Here is a 19,152-nt window from a genome sequence, read left to right as displayed (position 1 = left end):
CACAGACTGGCAAATTGGATAAAGAGTCAAGACCCATCAGTGTGCTGTATTCAGGAAACCCATCTCACGTGCAGAGTCACACATAGGCTCAAAATAAAGGGATAGAGGAAGATCTACCAAGCAAATGGAAAACAAAAAAAGGCAGGGGTTGCAATCCTAGTCTCTGATAAAACAGACTTTAAACCAACAAAGATCAAAAGAGACAAAGAAGGCCATTACATAATGGTAAAGGGATCAATTCAACAAGAAGAGCTAACTATCCTAAATATGTGTGCACCCAATACAGGAGCACCCAGATTGATAAAGCAAGTCCTTAGAGACCTAGAAAGAGACTTAGACTCCCACACAATAATGTGAAGACTTTAACTCCCCACTGTCAACATTAGACAGATCAATGAGACAGAAAGTTAACAAGGCTATCCAGGAATTGAATTCAGCTCTGCATGAAGCAGACCTAATAGACATCTACAGAACTCTCCACCCCAAATCAACAGAATATACAGTCTTCTCAGTACCATACCACACCTATTCCAAAACTGACCACATAGTTGGAAGTAAAGCACTCCTCAGCAAATATAAAAGAACAGAAATTATAACAAACTATCTCTCAGACCACAGTGCAATCAAACTAGAACTCAGGATTAAGAAACTCACCAAAACCGCTCGACTACATGGAAACTGAACAACCTGCCCCTGAATGACTACTGGGTACATAACGAAATGAAGGCAGAAATAAAGATGTTCTTTGAAACCAGTGAGAACAAAGACGCAACATACCAGAATCTCTGGGACACATTCAAAGCAGTGTGTAGAGGGAAATTTATAGCACTAAATGCCCACAAGAGAAAGCAGGAAAGATCTAAAATTGACAGCCTAACATCACAATTAAAAGAACTAGAGAAGCAAGAGCAAACACATTCAAAAGCTAGCAGAAAGCAAGAAATAACTAAGATAAGAGCAGAATTGAAGGAAATAGAGTCACAATATACCCTTCAAAAAATCATTGAATCCAGGAGCTGTTTTTTTGAAAAGATCAACAAAATTGATAGACTGCTAGCCAGACTAATAAGAAAAGAGAGAAGAATCAAATAGATGCAATAAAAAATGATAAAGGGGATATCACCACCAATCCCACAGAAATACAAACTACCATCAGAGAATACTACAAACACCTCTATGCAAATAAACTAGAAAATCTAGAAGAAATGGATAAATCCCTCGACACATATACCTTCCCAAGACTAAACCAGGAAGAAGTTGAATCTCTGAATAGACCAATAACAGGCTCTGAAATTGAGGCAATAATCGATAGCTTACCAACCAAAAAAGGTCCAGGACCAGATGGATTCACAGCCGAATTGTACCAGAGGTACAAGGAGGAGCTGGTACCATTCCTTCTGAAACTATTCCAATCAATAGAAAAAGAGGGAATCCTCCCTAACTCATTTTATGGGGCCAGCATCATCCTGATACCAAAGCCTGGCAGAGACACAACCAAAAAAGAGAATTTTAGACCAATATCCCTGATGAACATTGATGCAAAAATCCTCAATAAAATACTGGCAAACCGAATCCAGCAGCACATCAAAAAGCTTATTCACCATGATGAAGTGGGCTTCATCCCTGGGATGCAAGGCTGGTTCAACATTCATAAATCAGTAAATGTAATCCAGCATATAAACAGAACCAAAGACAAAAACCACATGATTATCTCAATAGATGCAGAAAAGGCCTTTGACAAAATTCAACAACCCTTCATGCTAAAAACTCTCAATAAATTAGGTATTGATGGGACATATCTCAAAATAATAAGAGCTATCTATGACAAACCCACAGCCAATATACTGAATGGGCAAAAACTGGAAGCATTCCCTTTGAAAACTGGCACAAGACAGGGATGCCCTCTCTCACCACTCCTATTCAACGCAGTGTTGGAAGTTCTGGCCAGGGCAATCAGGCAGGGGAAGGAAATAAAGGGTATTCAATTAGGAAAAGAGGAACTCAAATTGTCCCTGTCTGCAGATGACATGATTGTATATCTAGAAAACCCCATTGTCTCAGCCCAAAATCTCCTTAAGCTGATAAGCAACTTCAGCAAAGTCACAGGATACAAAATCAATGTAGAAAAATCACAAGCGTTCCTATACACCAATAACAGACAAACCGAGAGCCAAATCATGAGTGAACTCCCATTCACAATTGCTTCAAAGAGAATAAAATACCTAGAAATCCAACTTACAAGGGATGTGAAGGACCTCTTCAAGGAGAACTACAAACCACTGCTCAATGAAATAAAAGAGGATACAAACAAATGGAAGAACATTCCATGCTCATGGGTAGGAAGAATCAATATCGTGAAAATGTCCATACTGCCCAAGGTAATTTATAGATTCAATGCCATCCCCATCAAGCTACCAATGACTTTCTTCACAGAATGGGAAAAAACGACTTTAAAGTTCATTTGGAACAGAAAAAGAGCCTGCATCGCCATGTCAATCCTAAGACAAAAGAACAAAGCTGGAGGCATCACGCTACCTGACTTCAAACTATACTACAAGGCTACAGTAACCAAAACAGCATGGTACTGGTACCAAAACAGAGATATAGACCAACGGAACAGAACAGAGCCCTCAGAAATAATGCGGCACATCTACGGCTATCTGATCTTTGACAAACCTGAGAAAAACAAGCAATGGGGAAAGGATTCCCTATTTAATAAATGGTGCTGGGAAAGCTGCCTAGCCATATGTAGAAAGCTGAAAGTGGATCCCTTCCTTATACCTTATACAAAAATTAATTCAAGATGGATTAAAGACTTACATGTTAGACCGAAAATCATAAAAACCCTAGAAGAAAACCTAGGCAATACCATTCAGGACACAGGCATGGTCAAGGACTTCATGTCTAAAACACAAAAAGCAATGGCAACAAAAGCCAAAATTGACAAATGGGATCGAATTAAACTAAAGAGCTTCTGCACAGTTAAAGAAACTACCATCAGAGTGAACAGGCAACCTACAGAATGGGAGAAAAATTTTGCTATCTACCCATCTGATAAAGGGCTAATATCCAGAATCTACAATGAACTCCAACAAATTTACAAGAAAGAAACAAACAACCCCATCAACAAGTGGGCGAAGGATATGAACAGACACTTCTCAAAAGAAGACATTTATTCAGCCAACAGACATGAAAAAATGCTCATCATCACTGGCCATCAGAGAAATGCAAATCAAAACCACAATGAGATACCATCTCACACCAGTTAGAATGGCGATCATTAAAAAGTCAGGAAACAACAGGTGCTGGAGAGGAGGTGGAGAAATAAGAACACTTTTACACTGTTGGTGGGACTGTAAACTAGTTCAACCATTGTTGAAGTCAGTGTGGCGATTCCTCAGGGATCTAGAACTAGAAATACCATTTGACCCAGCCATTCCATTACTGGGTATATACCCAAAGGATTATAAATCATGCTGCTATAAAGACACATGCACACATATGTTTATTGCGGCACTATTCACAATAGCAAAGATTTGGAACCAACCCAAATGTCCAAGAATGATAGACTGGATTAATTAAATGTGGCACCTATACACCATAGAATACTATGCAGCCATAAAAAAGGATGAGTTCATGTCCTTTGTAGGGACATGGATGAAGCTGGAAACCATCATTCTCAGCAAACTATCGCAAAGACAAAAAACCAAACACCGCATGTTGTCACTCATAGGTGGGAATTGAACAATGAGAACACATGGACACAGGAAGGGAACATCACACACCGGGGCCTGTTGTGGGGTGGGGGAAGGGGGGAGGGATAGCATTAGGAGATATACCTAATGTTAAATGATGAGTTAATGGGTGCAGCACACCAACATGGCACATGTATACATATGTAACAAACCTGCACGTTGTCACATGTACCCTAAAACTTAAAGTATAATAAAAAATAAATAAATAAAAAAGCAAAGAATGGAAAATTATCAGTGTTGTTAGGGACATGGAGAAATTGGAACCATTGCTTATTGCTGGTGGGAATGTAAAATGGTATAGCCATTACGGAAAACATTGTGGCTATTCCTCAAAAAATTAAACATAGAATTATAGTATGATCCAGTAATTCCACTTTTAAATATATACCCCAACAAAGTCAAAGTAGGATCTTCAAGAGCTATTTGTACACCCATGTTCATAACAGCATTATTCACAGTGACCAAGAGGTGGAAACAACCCAATGTCTATTGATCTATGAATGGATAACAAAATGTGACATATATGTGTAATGGAGTATTATTCAGCCCTAAAGAGGAATGAAATTCTGGTACATGCTACAACATGGATGAACTCTGAAGACATTAGGCCAACTGAAATAAGCCAGTCTGCTTATATGAGGTACCTAGAAAAGTCAGATTCATGGAGACACAAAGTAGAATTGTGTTTACTAGGGGCTGGGGCTAGGGGGAGTGGGAAGTTACTATTTAATGGGTACAGAGTTTAAGTCTGGGAAGATGAGTAAGTTCTGGAGATAGATGGTGGTGATGGTTACACAACAGTGTGAATATACTTAATGCCACTGAAGTGTACACTTAAAAATGATTAATTTTTTGTGGGTTTTTTTTTTTTTTTTTGAAACAGAGTCTTGCTTTGTTACCCAGGCTGGAATACAGTGGCACAATCTCAGCTCACTGCAGCCTCCGCCTCCCAGATTCAAGCAGTTCTCCTGCCTTAGCCTCCTGAGTAGCTGGGATTATAGGCACCCACCACCACGCCCAGCTAATTTTTGTATTTTTAGCAGAGACGGGGTTTCACCATGTTGGCCAGGCTGGTCTCAAACTCCTGACCTCAAGTGATCTTCCTGCCTCAGCCTCCCAAAGTGCTGGGACTATGGGCGTGAGCCACCGCACGTGGTCATGGTTACATTTTATGTATATTTTACCACAGTTAAAAAAACTTAAGAAGTTACCAAAAATCTTAATTGAATTTTAAAAGTAGATGTCTATGTTCCAAATGAGGGTTGAGTATACGAAATTAGCAAAGTAACAGAACGAGAAATACAGGAAACTTTAAGATAGCATAAACAGTTAGATGAGTGGAATTCGGTGAGATGTCTTTAGCTGTGATAAATAATTTTAGCATATGTTGATATTGTCTCATACATGTATTTAACTTAAGCAAGTTCAAGTAAATATACTTAACAAAAGAGGAGAGAAAGAATTTTAAAAGTGCAGGTGTTTTGTGCATGCACTCTACCCTTTATGAACATATGACTACGGAAGAATATGTAATGAAAGATGGGAAACTTCATTCTCAAAATTAATTGTAGTCCTCGTTTGCCTTTTGTAGTGTAAGCATCTTATCTTGCTTATCTGGGTATGATTCTAGAGTTTGAAGAAATGTCTTTTTGGTACAATATCAGATACTTCATCAGGTGCTCAGATTCAGGCGCAGTGCTATGTTACAAGCTTGAAGGAAAAAGTGGACCCTCATGGGTTTCTTGAGCAGACACGATGTCAATTTCAACATATGCCTTCCTAAGGTACCTTCAAGGGTGATTTTGACCCTCTATAGCAAGGTTTTCACCTCACATGCTGACTTTAAACCCTGAATTCCATTTAAAATGTATCTCTACTTTAGTGAAAAAATAGTAATGAGACTGTATATGGTATGATCCCTGTAAATGTTCACTTAGTAGGATATATAACCAAGGTTTAGTTGGGTTTTCTTTTATTGTTTCCTTCATACTTTCCTGAATTTTCTACAATGATCAGGTTGTTGTTTTTTTTGTTTGTTTGTTTTTAATGATAGGAAGCTGTCAGCTCATGTTCATTTGTTTATTCAAACAATAGGTATTAAAGATGTTACTGTGTTCCACGCAGATACACTGTGGTAGGTGTTACAATTTCAGTATTGCTCAAGATAAACTATAATGGAGTTTATGTTCACGTTGGTTGACAGATATTAAACAAATAAACCATAAATAAGTACGTAATTACAAGTGATAAATGCTAAGAAAATAAGAAGAGTTCCAAGATAAACAAGTAGACCCAGTTTTGTTTTACGAACTTATGAAGATCTTTTCCAGGAAGAAACTTTTGAGCTGAACTCTAGAGGATGGGAATGAATTAGGTGGGCAGAGAGTGGAGTGTGAGAATGTTCTGGCGAGAGGAAACAAGATGGGGAAAGCCCCTGAAGCAGAAAAGAGCTTGATGGATTTGACAAATGGAAAGAAGGCAGCGTGGGTTGAAATTCCAACAAATTTAAAGATCTGATTGGTTTTTGTAGTGATTCATGAATCAGGCAACATCCCATTCTATAATATAGAAAGGGTGCACTGGGCATGGGAGAGAGTTGGTTCTGATAAGGTAGCCAGACCAGGAACAAGGAAACACAATACAGACAGTCCCCAATTTACAATGGTTCTGTTGAACTATTTTTTGACTTTATGATGGTATGGAAATGATACACATTTAGTAGAAACCGTACTTCAGTACGGTATTTAATAAACTATATGAACTATTTGACACTGTATTATAAAATAGACTTCATGTTAGATGATTCTGCCCACCTGTAGGCTATTGTAAATGTTCTGATTATGTTTAAAGTAGGCTGGGCTAGGCTATGATGCTTGGTAGGTTAGGGGCATTAAATACATTTTTGACTAACAATATTTTCAACCTATGATGGACTTACCAGGACATAACTCCATTGTAAGTGGTGGATCATCTGTAATACCAAAAAAAGCATATTGATTAACATCAGGTTACTTACCTGGTAAAGATTAAAGCAGAGATAAGTTCCTTTTTACGCCAGCTCAGGGTGACTGGCCCCTTTTTCAGTTAGTTGCTGTGAATCTCTTGTTTTTAGAAAAAACTGGTCCATTTTGGAACTTTCCTTCTTCCTTAAAGTTTCAGTTGGATTGTATGGCATTTAGTACAAGTGACTACATTTTGGTTTGGTCTCTTGGGGCCTAGTGCAGGAGCTCAGTCTAAAACAATGGACTCCCATAAATTTTATTTAACAGGGTAGAGCATAGTGATGGGTAGATATGGTTAAAGATAGGTAGGTTCAAGATCATGCAGGATCTTATCAACTGTATTAAAGTGTTTGGATTTTATTCTAGTACTACTGCAATTATGGTTTGATTTATACTTGTAAAGTTTATTCTTGCCACTATGTGGAGAAATGGTTTATAGATGGGAAGGCGGAGAGCCATGGCAGGGCGGGTTAGAGTGCAAGTAGAGACACCAGTTAGTTAGAAGGCTGTTGCTGTAGACAGTACCAGAGATGGTAGCATGAGTATCACAGTGTTATCTATAGAGATAGGGAGAAATGGACAGTCAGCATCCTTTTAGAAATAGTTTCTCCTAGATTTGGTGATAGGAGTATGGAGATTGAGGGAGAAGAGCGTGAAAAAAATGTCTGGCGTGAGCCACTAGGTGAATAGAGGTGCCATTTACTGAGGTGGAGATTGAGGAAAAAGCAGATTTGGGGAAGATGATCAAAATGTCTGCTTTGGACATGTTAAAAATGAGATTCCTATTATACATCCACATAGAGATGTTGGGTCTACAATTGAATGTAGGCAGAGTTAATTTACACATGTTAAGGTAATAGTGCCACATATAAGGTGGCATTATTCACATTATAAATATACACTTTTATGAAAACATACAGATGGGCATGAATATTCCAGATCTTTAGTTAGAGTTCTGGAGCAATAATGTTAACTCTTGTGCTGCCCCAAACATAAATCTATACTCGCACATACTATAGCTATGCACAGGTACAGGAAAATAAGTATATGTACATTCACTGACACGCACACATGTGTGGCTGCACTCTCTCAGCTGCCTCTCACCTCCTCTGAGGTTGATTCTCTTGCTTATTCACCCACTGCTCTCAGGGATGTAATTGTTCCTCACCTGACTCTGAACTTGAAAGGGTCATCTCTCTTGGAGAACAAGGGATGGTGGTGCAGACTGTGCGTGCGCATGCTGCTGCTGGTGTGTACTCCCTGGGAGAATTTGTGAAAAGAATGACCACCATTTACAGTTGTTTGTGTTGTACTACAATATATAGTAACTTAAACGTTTTGATTTGAAGAAGACACATCTTTTCTAATTTCCATAAAAGTGCTGTAAGAGCTAGCCGTGTCCCTGAATGCTGGAGTCGGATGCTCAGAAGAAAGGTACTCTTGGGCAATGGTACATTATTTGTTGGTCATCAGCATATACCTTGGTGGTCGATAAGTTTACCTAGGAAGAGAAGAGAGGCCAGTTCCGACTCCTTAAGGAACTCCACCATTGAGAGATTTGGTAGAAGAAAATATAAAAAATAAGTTTCCGGAGAGTTAAGAGGCAAATAAGAGAAAGTGATGTTACAGAAGTTGAGAAGAGCCCAATATAATCTATTTGGCCCAGAAGGCTTGGTGTTTTCCTTGCAATCTGTCCTGCAAAACTCTTCAGGGCTTACTGTGCACTGTACTAATGATACAGGTACTTACCCAGCTCTTATTGCCATATACATACTAGGAGCTCAGGAAATAGAGGATCTTAGAAAAATCATCTCATAGGAGATTAGTATAAGCCTTTATATGTCCAGAAATGTTCTTTTGCCTGTTAGATGTGGCATGGATTATAGATTAATTTATTTTATCAAGGAATGTGGGAATATTGAAATATATTTTAAAAGAAAATGAAATACTTTCAAATCTTTTACTTATCATCTGTCATTTTCCATTCAGTGTTTTGTCTTTTGTATTGTCAGATTAATCTTCTGGAAACATAGCTAAATATATTATTATTTTGTTGAAAAATCTTCCGTTATGTTGCATTTTATATACAATAAAGTTAATACTCTTCAGCTTGGGATCCCATGCACTGCTGAATTTTGTCCCAAACAACTATTTTTTAATATCTTCTACCACTGTCCTTAATGTATTCTGCAATCCAACCTGACCATAAAGTGTCCACTATTCTTAAATACTTCTTTTCTTTGCTTATGCTATAACTTCTGCCTAAAATGCCTTTCTTCCTTCCTCTCTATATCAAAAAACTACTTTTTTTCCAAGGTAACAATCCGTTTTCTCCTTCCTCCAAAACCATCATGAGCTGGAAATATTCTCTCTCCTGAACTGATTCTCCATTTTACATCTTCTTTTATATCATTTGCATCTCTGCCTTGTATTATTAGAATTTATTTTACATGGCTTACAACTTCAGTTTGACTGACATTTCCTTCTGATTATCCTACCCATTGTAGTGTAGTGTTTTTTTGTTTGTTCGTTTGTTTGTTTGTTTGTTTTTTAAGACCAAGTCTCACTCTGCCACTCAAGCTGCAGTGCGGTGGCAACATCTCTGCTCACTGCAACCTCTGCCTCCCAGGTTCAAGCGATTCTCCTGCCTCAGCCTCCCAAGTAGCTGGGATTACACGCACCTGCCACCACGCCTGGCTAATTTTTGTATTTTTAGTAGAAATGGGGTTTCACCATCTTGGCCAGGCTGGTCTTGAACTCCTGACCTCAGGCAATCCGCCTGCCTCCACCTTCCAAAGTGCTGGGATTACAGGCATGAGCCATCGCGCCTGGCCTGTAGTGCTTTTTTCATAGAATTGGTCTAAGAGGCAAATTTTTACAAAGTCTTTCTCAATCTCATGTCGCTATTTGTGTTTTGTATTACTTCCCCGTTTTTCTGTAGGATCCAATGATGCCATTGCTCCAGACTTCCCAGCTCAGGTGCTAGGCACAAGAGATGATGACCTCTCAGCCACTGTTAACATTAAACATAAAGAAGGAATCTACAGTAAGAGGGTAGTGACTAAGGCATCCTTGCCAGTGGGAGAAAAACCCTTGCAGAATGAAAATGCAGGTAACTGGATTGGCTTTGTATACTTTGTAGCTTTTTCTCCCCTTTTCATCCTAAATGAGATTACTATCCAATCTTTATCCTTTTTTTCTGTTTCGTTATACAAGCTTTTCTCCTTGCTGTTATATTGAGCATATACAAGAAGGCAAAATTTCATAAAATCCTTTAATAATAAAGGAAGCATAAGCTTCAGAGATTTTTGAAAACTATAAACTTCATTTTCACAACGGATAATAAAATATGATACAACTTTTGAAATGAAATAATACCCAATCAAGTATGTTTTAGATACTAAGATCCACAGAAAATCTTGATTAAATGCCACATTAGTTTATCTCTGTCAGATATTACAAAGTAATGTCTTATAGGCTGGATTCTGTAGGGAGATATGTAGCTGACATGATTTTTTTAAAAAATTTTTTTAAAGACAGGGTCTCACTCTGTCACCCAGGCTGGAGTGCAATGATGCAATTATAGCTCACTGCAGCGTTGAACTCCTGGACTCCAGTGATCCTCCCACCTCAGCCTTCTGAGTAACTGGGGCCAGAGGCACACACCACTATGCCTGGCTAATAATTTTTTTATAGTGATGGAGTTTTTTTTTGTAGTGATGGGGGTCTCGCTATGTTGCCTGGGCTGGTCTTGAATTCCTGGCCTCAAGCTGTCTACCAGCCTCAGACTCTCAAAGTGCTGAAATTACAGGCATGAACCACCGCATCCAGCCCCCATGTTGTTTTAAAATTTTTTAAATTTTCCACCAACATTCAAAACTAAGATTTTTGATTTTCCTTGAAAAATCAGAAAATCTGACTGCCCTTTGGCTCGCATTCATTCATGGTGGTAATCAGCTGCAGCTGAGCCATGGCTGTCCCCCTGCAGGCAGGACATCCATTCTCTTGTTTGCTTCCATCTCCACAGCTCTGAGACCCAGTCTGCTTCATTCATCCACCTTATCTGTCTGCTGATCACTGTGGGTATTTGAGTTTCAATCTTTTTTTTTTTTTTTTTTTTTTTTGAGTTGGAGTTTCGATCTTGTTGCCCAGGGTGGAGTGCGATGGCGCGATCTTGGCACACTGCAACCTTCACCTCCCGGGTTCAAGCGATTCTCCTGCCTCAGCCTCGAGTAGCTGGGTTTACAGGCACCCGCCTCCACACCCAGCTAATTTTTTGTATTTTTAGTAGAGGTGGGGTTTCACCATGTTGGCCAGGCTGGTCTTGAACTCCAGACCTCAGATGATCTGCCTGCCTCGGCCTCCCAAAGTGCTGGGATTACAGGCATGAGCCACCGTGTCTGGCCCCCACTGTTTTATAAAAGCTTTTTTTCTTCTGCACCCCTGCCATTATACTTTTGTAGCTGATAGATGATAATATTTATTAAATGAAAACTCCAGTAGCCACTGAAAATTCTGTGTGTATAATTGCCTGTGTTTGTTACATTTATACTTTTTTATTCCTGTGTATAACTATTAGCCAAATAGGTGCTACTGATCCCAGGGCAGTTTTTAAATGTAGGGTGGCTCTATGTTCTAGTTTTGGCATAGTGTTAATGACTTTGTGTGATAGCATCAGTGCCTTTGTGAGAAAAATAAATGAGATCTGCTTGTTTATTTTATTTTATTTTATTATTGTTATACTTTAAGTTTTAGGGTACATGTACACAATGTGCAGGTTAGTTACATATGTATACATGTGCCATGCTGGTGTGCTGCACCCATTAACTCGTCATTTAGCGTTAGGTATATCTCCTAAAGCTATCCCTCCATTTCTTTAGATAATTTCGTTCTACTTCAAAACACAGTGAAGTCTTTTTATAAATGCCTTTTGAAATAAGAGAAGCATATCTACCAGCTAACATTGAGACTGCCAAGTAAATAAAAAGAAATAATTTTACAAAATATAGTTCATAAATGAAAACTCTTCTGCACCAGGGAATCCGTTACGTGTTTTCCACTATCCATATGCTAGTGGCAGTTTGGTTGAAACAGATAAGCCTAAGATCCCAGTGTCAGATACTTCAGGTGAGTGTAGATGTGGAAAAATTGGCAGGAAAGAAGTGAACTCTATCAGAAGTCTGCACAAAGAACTCACCAGCTTTACCTTACTCCCAGGCTTCATTTGGTAAGGATGATACATTTGAAATAAAGTCAGGCTCAGTTATCTGAGGACCTCTACAATCTCCCATCTGTTGGTCTACTTACAGACTTTGCATCCTAAGGAAAAGCCCTCCTCCTGGCTTAGTCCTTAGTAGCCATTTCACCTTGAGAGAAGCCTAGCCTCAGAACCTCTTGCCTTAGAGAATTAAAGAAGAATAGAGGAGAGAATGCCTGCCTGGGAAACTGAACAATGACCTATGTAATAGCTAAATGAGCTCATAAAATATCATATCATAAGTAAAATTCTCAGTGGAAGGGGTGGAATATAGAAGTGAGAAAATCTCTTCAAAAATAGAACATAAAGAGAAGGGAAAAGATTTTTTAAAATTCAAGATTGTCCCCAAAGTTTCAACATTCAAAGCAGGTATTCTGTAAAGACAATAGAGAAGGCAAAAAAGAAAGAACCAAAGGACTAGTATAGGAATAAATTTCAGAACTGAAAGATGTGAGTTTTCATACTAAAAGGGACTACCATGTACATAAAAATACACACTGAGGCGCATGACCTTGACATTTTAAAACTGATTTGAAAAGAGATTCTAACAGCTTCCAAAAAGAAAACATACCTTCCATATAAAGAAATGGAAATGAGACTGGCATCAAACTTCTCAAAAGTGATAAACAGAGTTAGAAACCAAAGGAGTAATACCTTAGAATTCTGAGAGAAAATTATTTCACTAAAACAAGGGAGTTTAAGTTATAAAAGAAGGAAAGAAAGAAAACATGGGATTGAGGAAATGGAGGGGGCCAACACAGGAAATGGGAAACGAATTCTCACTGTGGCGGTGGTACACAAGGCCTAGAACCCATTCAGATTGAAGCCTGCAAGGAAAAAGTCGAATTTGTAGGATACCTTATGTGATTGACTATACTTAGAGGAGGTTTTCAGTTCTGTTGGCAGCTATGAGGATGAAGTAGGGATTGGCACATAGAAACTCAGAAAATGCAAAAACAAAGCGGTTATTAACTCTTCAGGAAAAGCAGAAGTTTGTAATAGAAAATAAATGTAATTACAGTATACTAGCTGGCTTAGCTGTGAATAATAATTATATAAACAATCATATGTAAATGCTAAATATAAACTTAATTGAATATTGATTTAATCACTCAGACCATTATTTATGTGACATATAAACACTGAATGTTAATATAGGGCTAAAACTTTTCAGAAGATAGGATGAAAGGATATATATGGGTAGGAGGGTTTTGTAATGAGATAAATCCATAGATCTTAGTATACAGTATAAGAATAAATCCCAGAACTGAAAGATGTGAGATTGTAATTGATCTTAGAAGGAAATCAATAGATAATTTCTGGAACATAAAATGATATGGTAGTATAAAGCATGTTATTAGGAAATAAGGATATTGATCCTAGAATAAATGGCTAAAGAAGTTGAAAATGGTAGCCTTTAGAAATTGGGGATCTGTAGTGGATAGGAGAGGGAACTGCTGACTTTTCTTGTAAGCCTCGTGAAACTTTGACTTTTAAAACATATACATTGTTATTTTTATTAAATCAGAATTTATATTGTCCTTCACCTCAAAAAAGTAAGAAGAAAAAAATACATTTGGCAAATACTGACTAAAGAAAAGCTAGTGTTAATATGGACAAAATAGAATTCCAGGACAAAAAAAAAAAACATTAAAGGTAGATACAAGAGTTTATCTCATAGTAATAAAAGGGTCAAATATACCAGGAAAGATAAAATTGTGAGCTTATATGTATATTCTCAAATATATTCAGGAAAAATTACAGGAATGTGTAGGTAAATTCAACAGTACGTTTCAGAAATGTGAAAGACCAGGAAATAGAGAAAGTAGGGCTGAGCGCGGTGGCTCATACCTGTAATCCCAGCAGTTTGGGGGGCCAAGGTGGGTGGATCACGAGGCCAGGAGATCGAGACCATCCTGGCTAACACGGTGAAACCCTGTCTCTACTAAAAATACAAAAAAAAACAAAAATTAGCCGGGCGTGGTGGCGGGCGCCTGTAGTCCCAGCTACTCAGGAGGCTGATGTAGGAGAATGGCATGAACCTGGGAGGCAGAGCTTGCAGTGAGCCAAGATCACGCCACTGCACTCCAGCCTGTTGTATTTAAAAATCAGGTGTTACCCTCAGCATGGGGGAGATGGAAGGAAGAATGAGGGGAGCGTGTAAGTTTCTAGCCAGATTTTATTTCCTAACCTGGGTAAGGTTATATACACTTGCTTTTTGTAATTCACTGAACTCTTTATGTGCACGTTTTCCCCCGTATTTTCCACTGTACAATTAAAAAGATCTTTTAAAAAGCAATATGGTACTTAGAAATGAATCTAAAAGGGTGTGTAAGATAAACAATACAGTACTTAGGAATGAATCTTAAAGGGCATGTAAAACTATTTTAAGAGAAAATTATAAAACTACATTGAAATATATTAAGACCTAAATAGTTGGAAAATTACACAATTGTAATAATAAAGATGTCACTAAATTAATTTCTAAATTAAATGCATTGCTACTCAGAATTCCAGTAGGATTTTTTGTGGAACTTGACAGGCTGATTCTAAAATATTTATGGAAAATCAAAAAAAGTATATTTAAAGAATAAGATAAGGGATCTTGCCATACCAGACATCAAGACTTATTACATGTGTAGCTTATTTAAGACATCATTTACAAAGGAATAAACAGAAACAAAAATGAAACAGAATGGTGACCCAGAAACATATCCATGAATGTGGAAACCTAACATACACAGAGATGGCATAACAATCTGTGGAGAAAGGTTGAAGAGGAACTATTCAATAGAGTTTGAACCAATGAATATATATCTGGAAAAAATAAAATCAGATAAATCACTGCCACACACTAAACAGAAATGTATAGTATACCAGGCATATTAAAAGTAAATGGGATAACTAAGTTTTTAGAATTTAGATGGTCTGTCCTTATGACCATGTGATAATAAAAGATTTCTTAATCAGGACACACAAAGCACCTACCCTAAAGGGAAAATATAATAACTATGCCATTATTAAACTGAAAAATTTTTTGCCTAAACGATATCAAACAATTAAAAGACCTGAAACAGCCTGGGAGAAGATATTTATAATGCACACCACCTGCAAAGACATTTCACAGGAATGTTCATTGCAGTGCTTTTCAAAATAGGAAATAGCCTTAAGTTGATCAACAGAGGTGTATTCGTATATATTAATACAATAGAATAATACATAACATTCAGAATCAAAGACATATATTAATTGACTAACTCTCAAAATCATAATATTGAGTGAAAAAGTCATGGTGCGTAAAGGTACAGACAGTATTGTACCCTTCGTATAAGGTTTAAAGAAACTTGCAAAACAATGCTGTACACTGTTGGTTAATATATGCAATGTAGTAAAGAATTACAAAACATCCTTGATATTGATAAACTGTAAATTTGGTGTAAAGGCTGCTACTGAGAAGTGAGAATGGCATCATTGGGAACACTTTACACAAGAAACATTATATTTGTAATATTTTATTTCTTAAGCTCTATGGTAAATACTTGGGTGTTCATTTTGTTGCCTATATTTTTGGTATGCCTGAAATATTTTATTAACATTAAAACATTTTTTAATGATCTAAAAATTTCAGAAGACATTTAGAGAAAAGAGATTAGGAGGATTGAAGTAATAAGAAGTAAGAAAAATGTGTGAATTTAGAAGAGGTAGCAAGAGTTAACTGGTTCTTTGCATTTTTAGCAATCTCTATTGCCTTTCTGATTTCTTTGTTGAAAAATATACTTACAGATAAAAAATCAAAAATGATCAAAAAAGTAGAAAAGAGAAATAGTATTAGACAAATTTAAAAGGCTATAACTGCATGAAATTTTTAAAAAATTGTATGAGAATGCTGTATTTAAAATCTAGATGATAAAAGTGCTTTTCTTGGATTATATGAAATATAAAAATTGACTCCATAAGTGGTAAAAACTTTGAATAGGCCAAAGAACTTGAAAGCATTGTTCACATCTTTTTTCCTTTGAAAAAAACATACCTGATCTTTCCTTTTTTTTTTTTTTTACTGTTGCATCAAACCATCAAGGAACAGATTTTTTTTTAGAATGTTTTTATTTTATTTTATTTTTTTGAGACAGAGTCTCACTGTCACCCCGGCTGGAGTGCAGTGGCACAGTCTCAGCTCACTGCAACCTCCGCCTCCTGGGTTCAAGTGATTCTCCTGCATCAGCCTCCTGAGTAGCTGGGACTACAGGCGTGCACCACGACGCCTGCTAGTTTTTGTATTTATAGTAGAGTTGGGGTTTCACCGTGTTGGCCAGGCTGGTCTCAAACTCCTGACCCCAAGTGATCCACCCGCCTCAGCCTCCCAAAGTGCTGGGATTACAGGTGTGAGCCACCCCGCCCGGCTTTAGAATGTTATTTTATTTAAACTGTTGTTGTACACAGTAAAATATGAAAAATTTTTCAATTCATGTCACAGTTTTTACACAGGTGGAGCCTAAGAGGTACTTTTTTCCTAATATGTAAATGGGTTTGGGGTTTTGTTTGTAATTTTGGGGGAGGATTACTTGTCTGTTGTGTTTATTATCTTTACTTTTCTGAAATCAAATGATGTCGTTATTCCAGATGCCTCAGTTCAAGTGCTAATCACTGGGGATGAGAACCTCTCAGACAAAAAACAGCAAGAGATCCACAGTACAAGGGCAGTGACTGAGGCTGCCCAGGCTAAAGAAAAAGAATCTTTGCAGAAAGATACTGCAGGTAGCTAAACTGGATTGTCTGCATATTATTTTCTTCTGGTCTTCTAAAATGAGACTATTCCCTTAAGAACAGAAACAGAAATATATTCTCTATTTTCTTCTTGCTGTCTTCAGCTCTCTTCTATCTCATGTATATATGAAATAGTTAAGGTATGTTTAGCTATATTTTTTATATACTTTGGCAGGTAAAATTAACATATATAAAGTTCTTTGTGATATTTCTGGAGGGTTTTGAATATAGTAAACAAATTAATCTAATTTCCAGAAATTCATTTAAAGGACTTTTTACCTCTGCTGATAAAATCTCTCAATTCTGTGAGACACGGACCCTCTAATACCATTTTTGTACATAATCCTTTATTTAGGAATTCAGCTTGTTTAGTTCCTACCTATCAGTTACTTTACTTCAAAGGGATTATGCTGATTTAAATAACCCTAATAGTGTGTTTACGTTAGGATTAGTTTTGACTCAGAGAGGAAAACAAAAGCAAAATAACATAGGCTTGAAGAAGACAGAAAACTCTTTCTCTTTTTTGTAAAACTCCAGAGGTAAGCATCCAGAGTTGACCTGGTACTCCAGAGTATCGGAACAAAGCTGTTGCTCTCTTGTTACTCTAACATTTTTGGCCTTCATTCTTAAGCTGTAGCCATCAGCCCATATTGCAACCAGCAGGAAGAAAGGAAAGGAAAAAGCACATTCCTTCCTTTAAGGATACTTCTGAGAAGCTATATGTACCATTCCTTTTGCATTCTATTGGCCAGACTTAGACACATGGTCACATGTACCAGGGAAGCTGGGAAATTGAGTTGTTATTCTAATAACAATGTGCCCAGCTAAAGTTAGGGTTCTGTTTAGAGGAAAAGGAAAGTGGATATTAGAGGACAGATAGTATTGATAGTTTCTGCCACAATTGTAAAGTAAAACATTTTAGAACATGATTAGCTGCTTCTCTTCTTTAGGTATTGCTTGTTTAAAAAGGTTAGATTGTATTCTGGGCAACACTTCTGAATTTTACCCCATTTTACTATTACTAAATGAATGTTCCAAAAACAGTTTTGATCATGTTAATCTCCTAATCAAAAACTTTAGTGTTTCATTGCCTGTAAGGATAAAATCTAAACTCTTTTAGCACTGTCTTCTAGAACTGTAGAGTCCACTCTCAAACAACTTTCTAACACTAGTTCTCACCTCTTTTCCTTATAAATTCTATAATCAAATGCTACATACTTGCTCTGTTTCTTAGATGCTAAGTTACTTTCCTGACACCATTCTTGTGTTATGTAGTCACCTTTTTTTTCCCATCTTAATGTGTATCCCATCTTAGCTCTCTTCTAATGCCAAAATCAGTTGTCTAGAGTTCTGTGGTACTCCCACCTGCAATTAGTTTTTCTTTCTTTGAATACCACTACCTCTTTTTCTGACTGTTTCTTACGGTATATCTGTTTATGTATGTGATTTTTTGCCCCAATTTTCAATTATTTTCTAAACGCATTTCTGAGTCATCTTTTTTCTTCAATATCAGTAACAAAGCCTTTCACATAATACATATTTGAGAGACATTTAAAAATATTTTATGTCAAGTTCCTGTCTGTATAGTGTGTTAATTTCCCTTTCGTAGATTCCAGTGCTGCTGCTGCTGCAGAGCACTCAGCTCGAGTAGGAGACCCAGAAATGAAGAACTTGCCAGACACTAAAGCCATTACACAGAAAGAGGAGATCCATAGGAAGAAGACAGTTCCTGAGGAAGCCTGGCCAAACAATAAAGAATCCCTACAGATCAATATTGAAGGTAATGGGATTGGGTTGTGTGTGAGTGTGTGTGTCTTTGTGTGTATGTGAGGGTCAGTGTTAGTGTGTTTCCATTTCATTCTGATGAGAATATAGCCTCATGTTTAAACAAAAATTCCTTTTCTTTTTTTAAAACTTTCTTGTGTAAAGTACTTTGATGCTACTATTAGGTTACTATATATATATATATATATATATATATATATTTCCAAAAAGTAATTGTTACTTTTTGGAAAAGATATTAGCAACTTAGAAACAGGATTATAAATAAATACCTAAGGCTGATAGTTTTAGAAGTGAAGTATCTTGTCTCAGTCCCCAGAGACAACCTTAAAGTCCTTCCAGAAGACTATAGCAAAGATAGTGAGACCATCAATACAAACTTTTAAAAAATTACAATAAAATCACATTTATTTTTGTTTGTCCATGGGTCTCTTTTTCTGACATAAAAGCGTATAGAACACAAGACATTACTACCTAGCCGTCAAGCTTTACCTCTTAGAGGAAGATGGAACAGCCTACATAAGGAGAGAAAAGAGTCAAGGAGCTAATCTACCCATACTGGATTTTGGAAATAGTCTGGGTTCAACTGCTT

The 19,152-nt window shown here is 37.2% G+C and overlaps 1 protein-coding gene across 1 annotated transcript in view; it reads left to right on the top strand.

The window, feature by feature from the left end:
• The window catches only part of ALMS1 (ALMS1 centrosome and basal body associated protein), a gene marked incomplete at its 5' end in the record, with an annotated part of 232,273 nt that overhangs the window by 163,126 nt on the left and 49,995 nt on the right, over window positions 1–19,152 (top strand). Inside the window, 3 exons of the mRNA XM_034953388.2 lie at window positions 9,699–9,869; window positions 16,635–16,769; window positions 18,388–18,558. Coding sequence (XP_034809279.2) covers window positions 9,699–9,869; window positions 16,635–16,769; window positions 18,388–18,558 — 477 coding nt within the window. The remainder of the gene's footprint in view (window positions 1–9,698; window positions 9,870–16,634; window positions 16,770–18,387; window positions 18,559–19,152) is intronic.

Source organism: Pan paniscus, chromosome 12 (assembly GCF_029289425.2).
Source record: "Pan paniscus chromosome 12, NHGRI_mPanPan1-v2.0_pri, whole genome shotgun sequence".
In the NCBI taxonomy this organism is placed as follows: Eukaryota; Metazoa; Chordata; class Mammalia; order Primates; family Hominidae; genus Pan; species Pan paniscus.
Note: the sequence above shows the minus strand (reverse complement) of the source record. Positions and strands in the feature narration are given on the sequence as shown.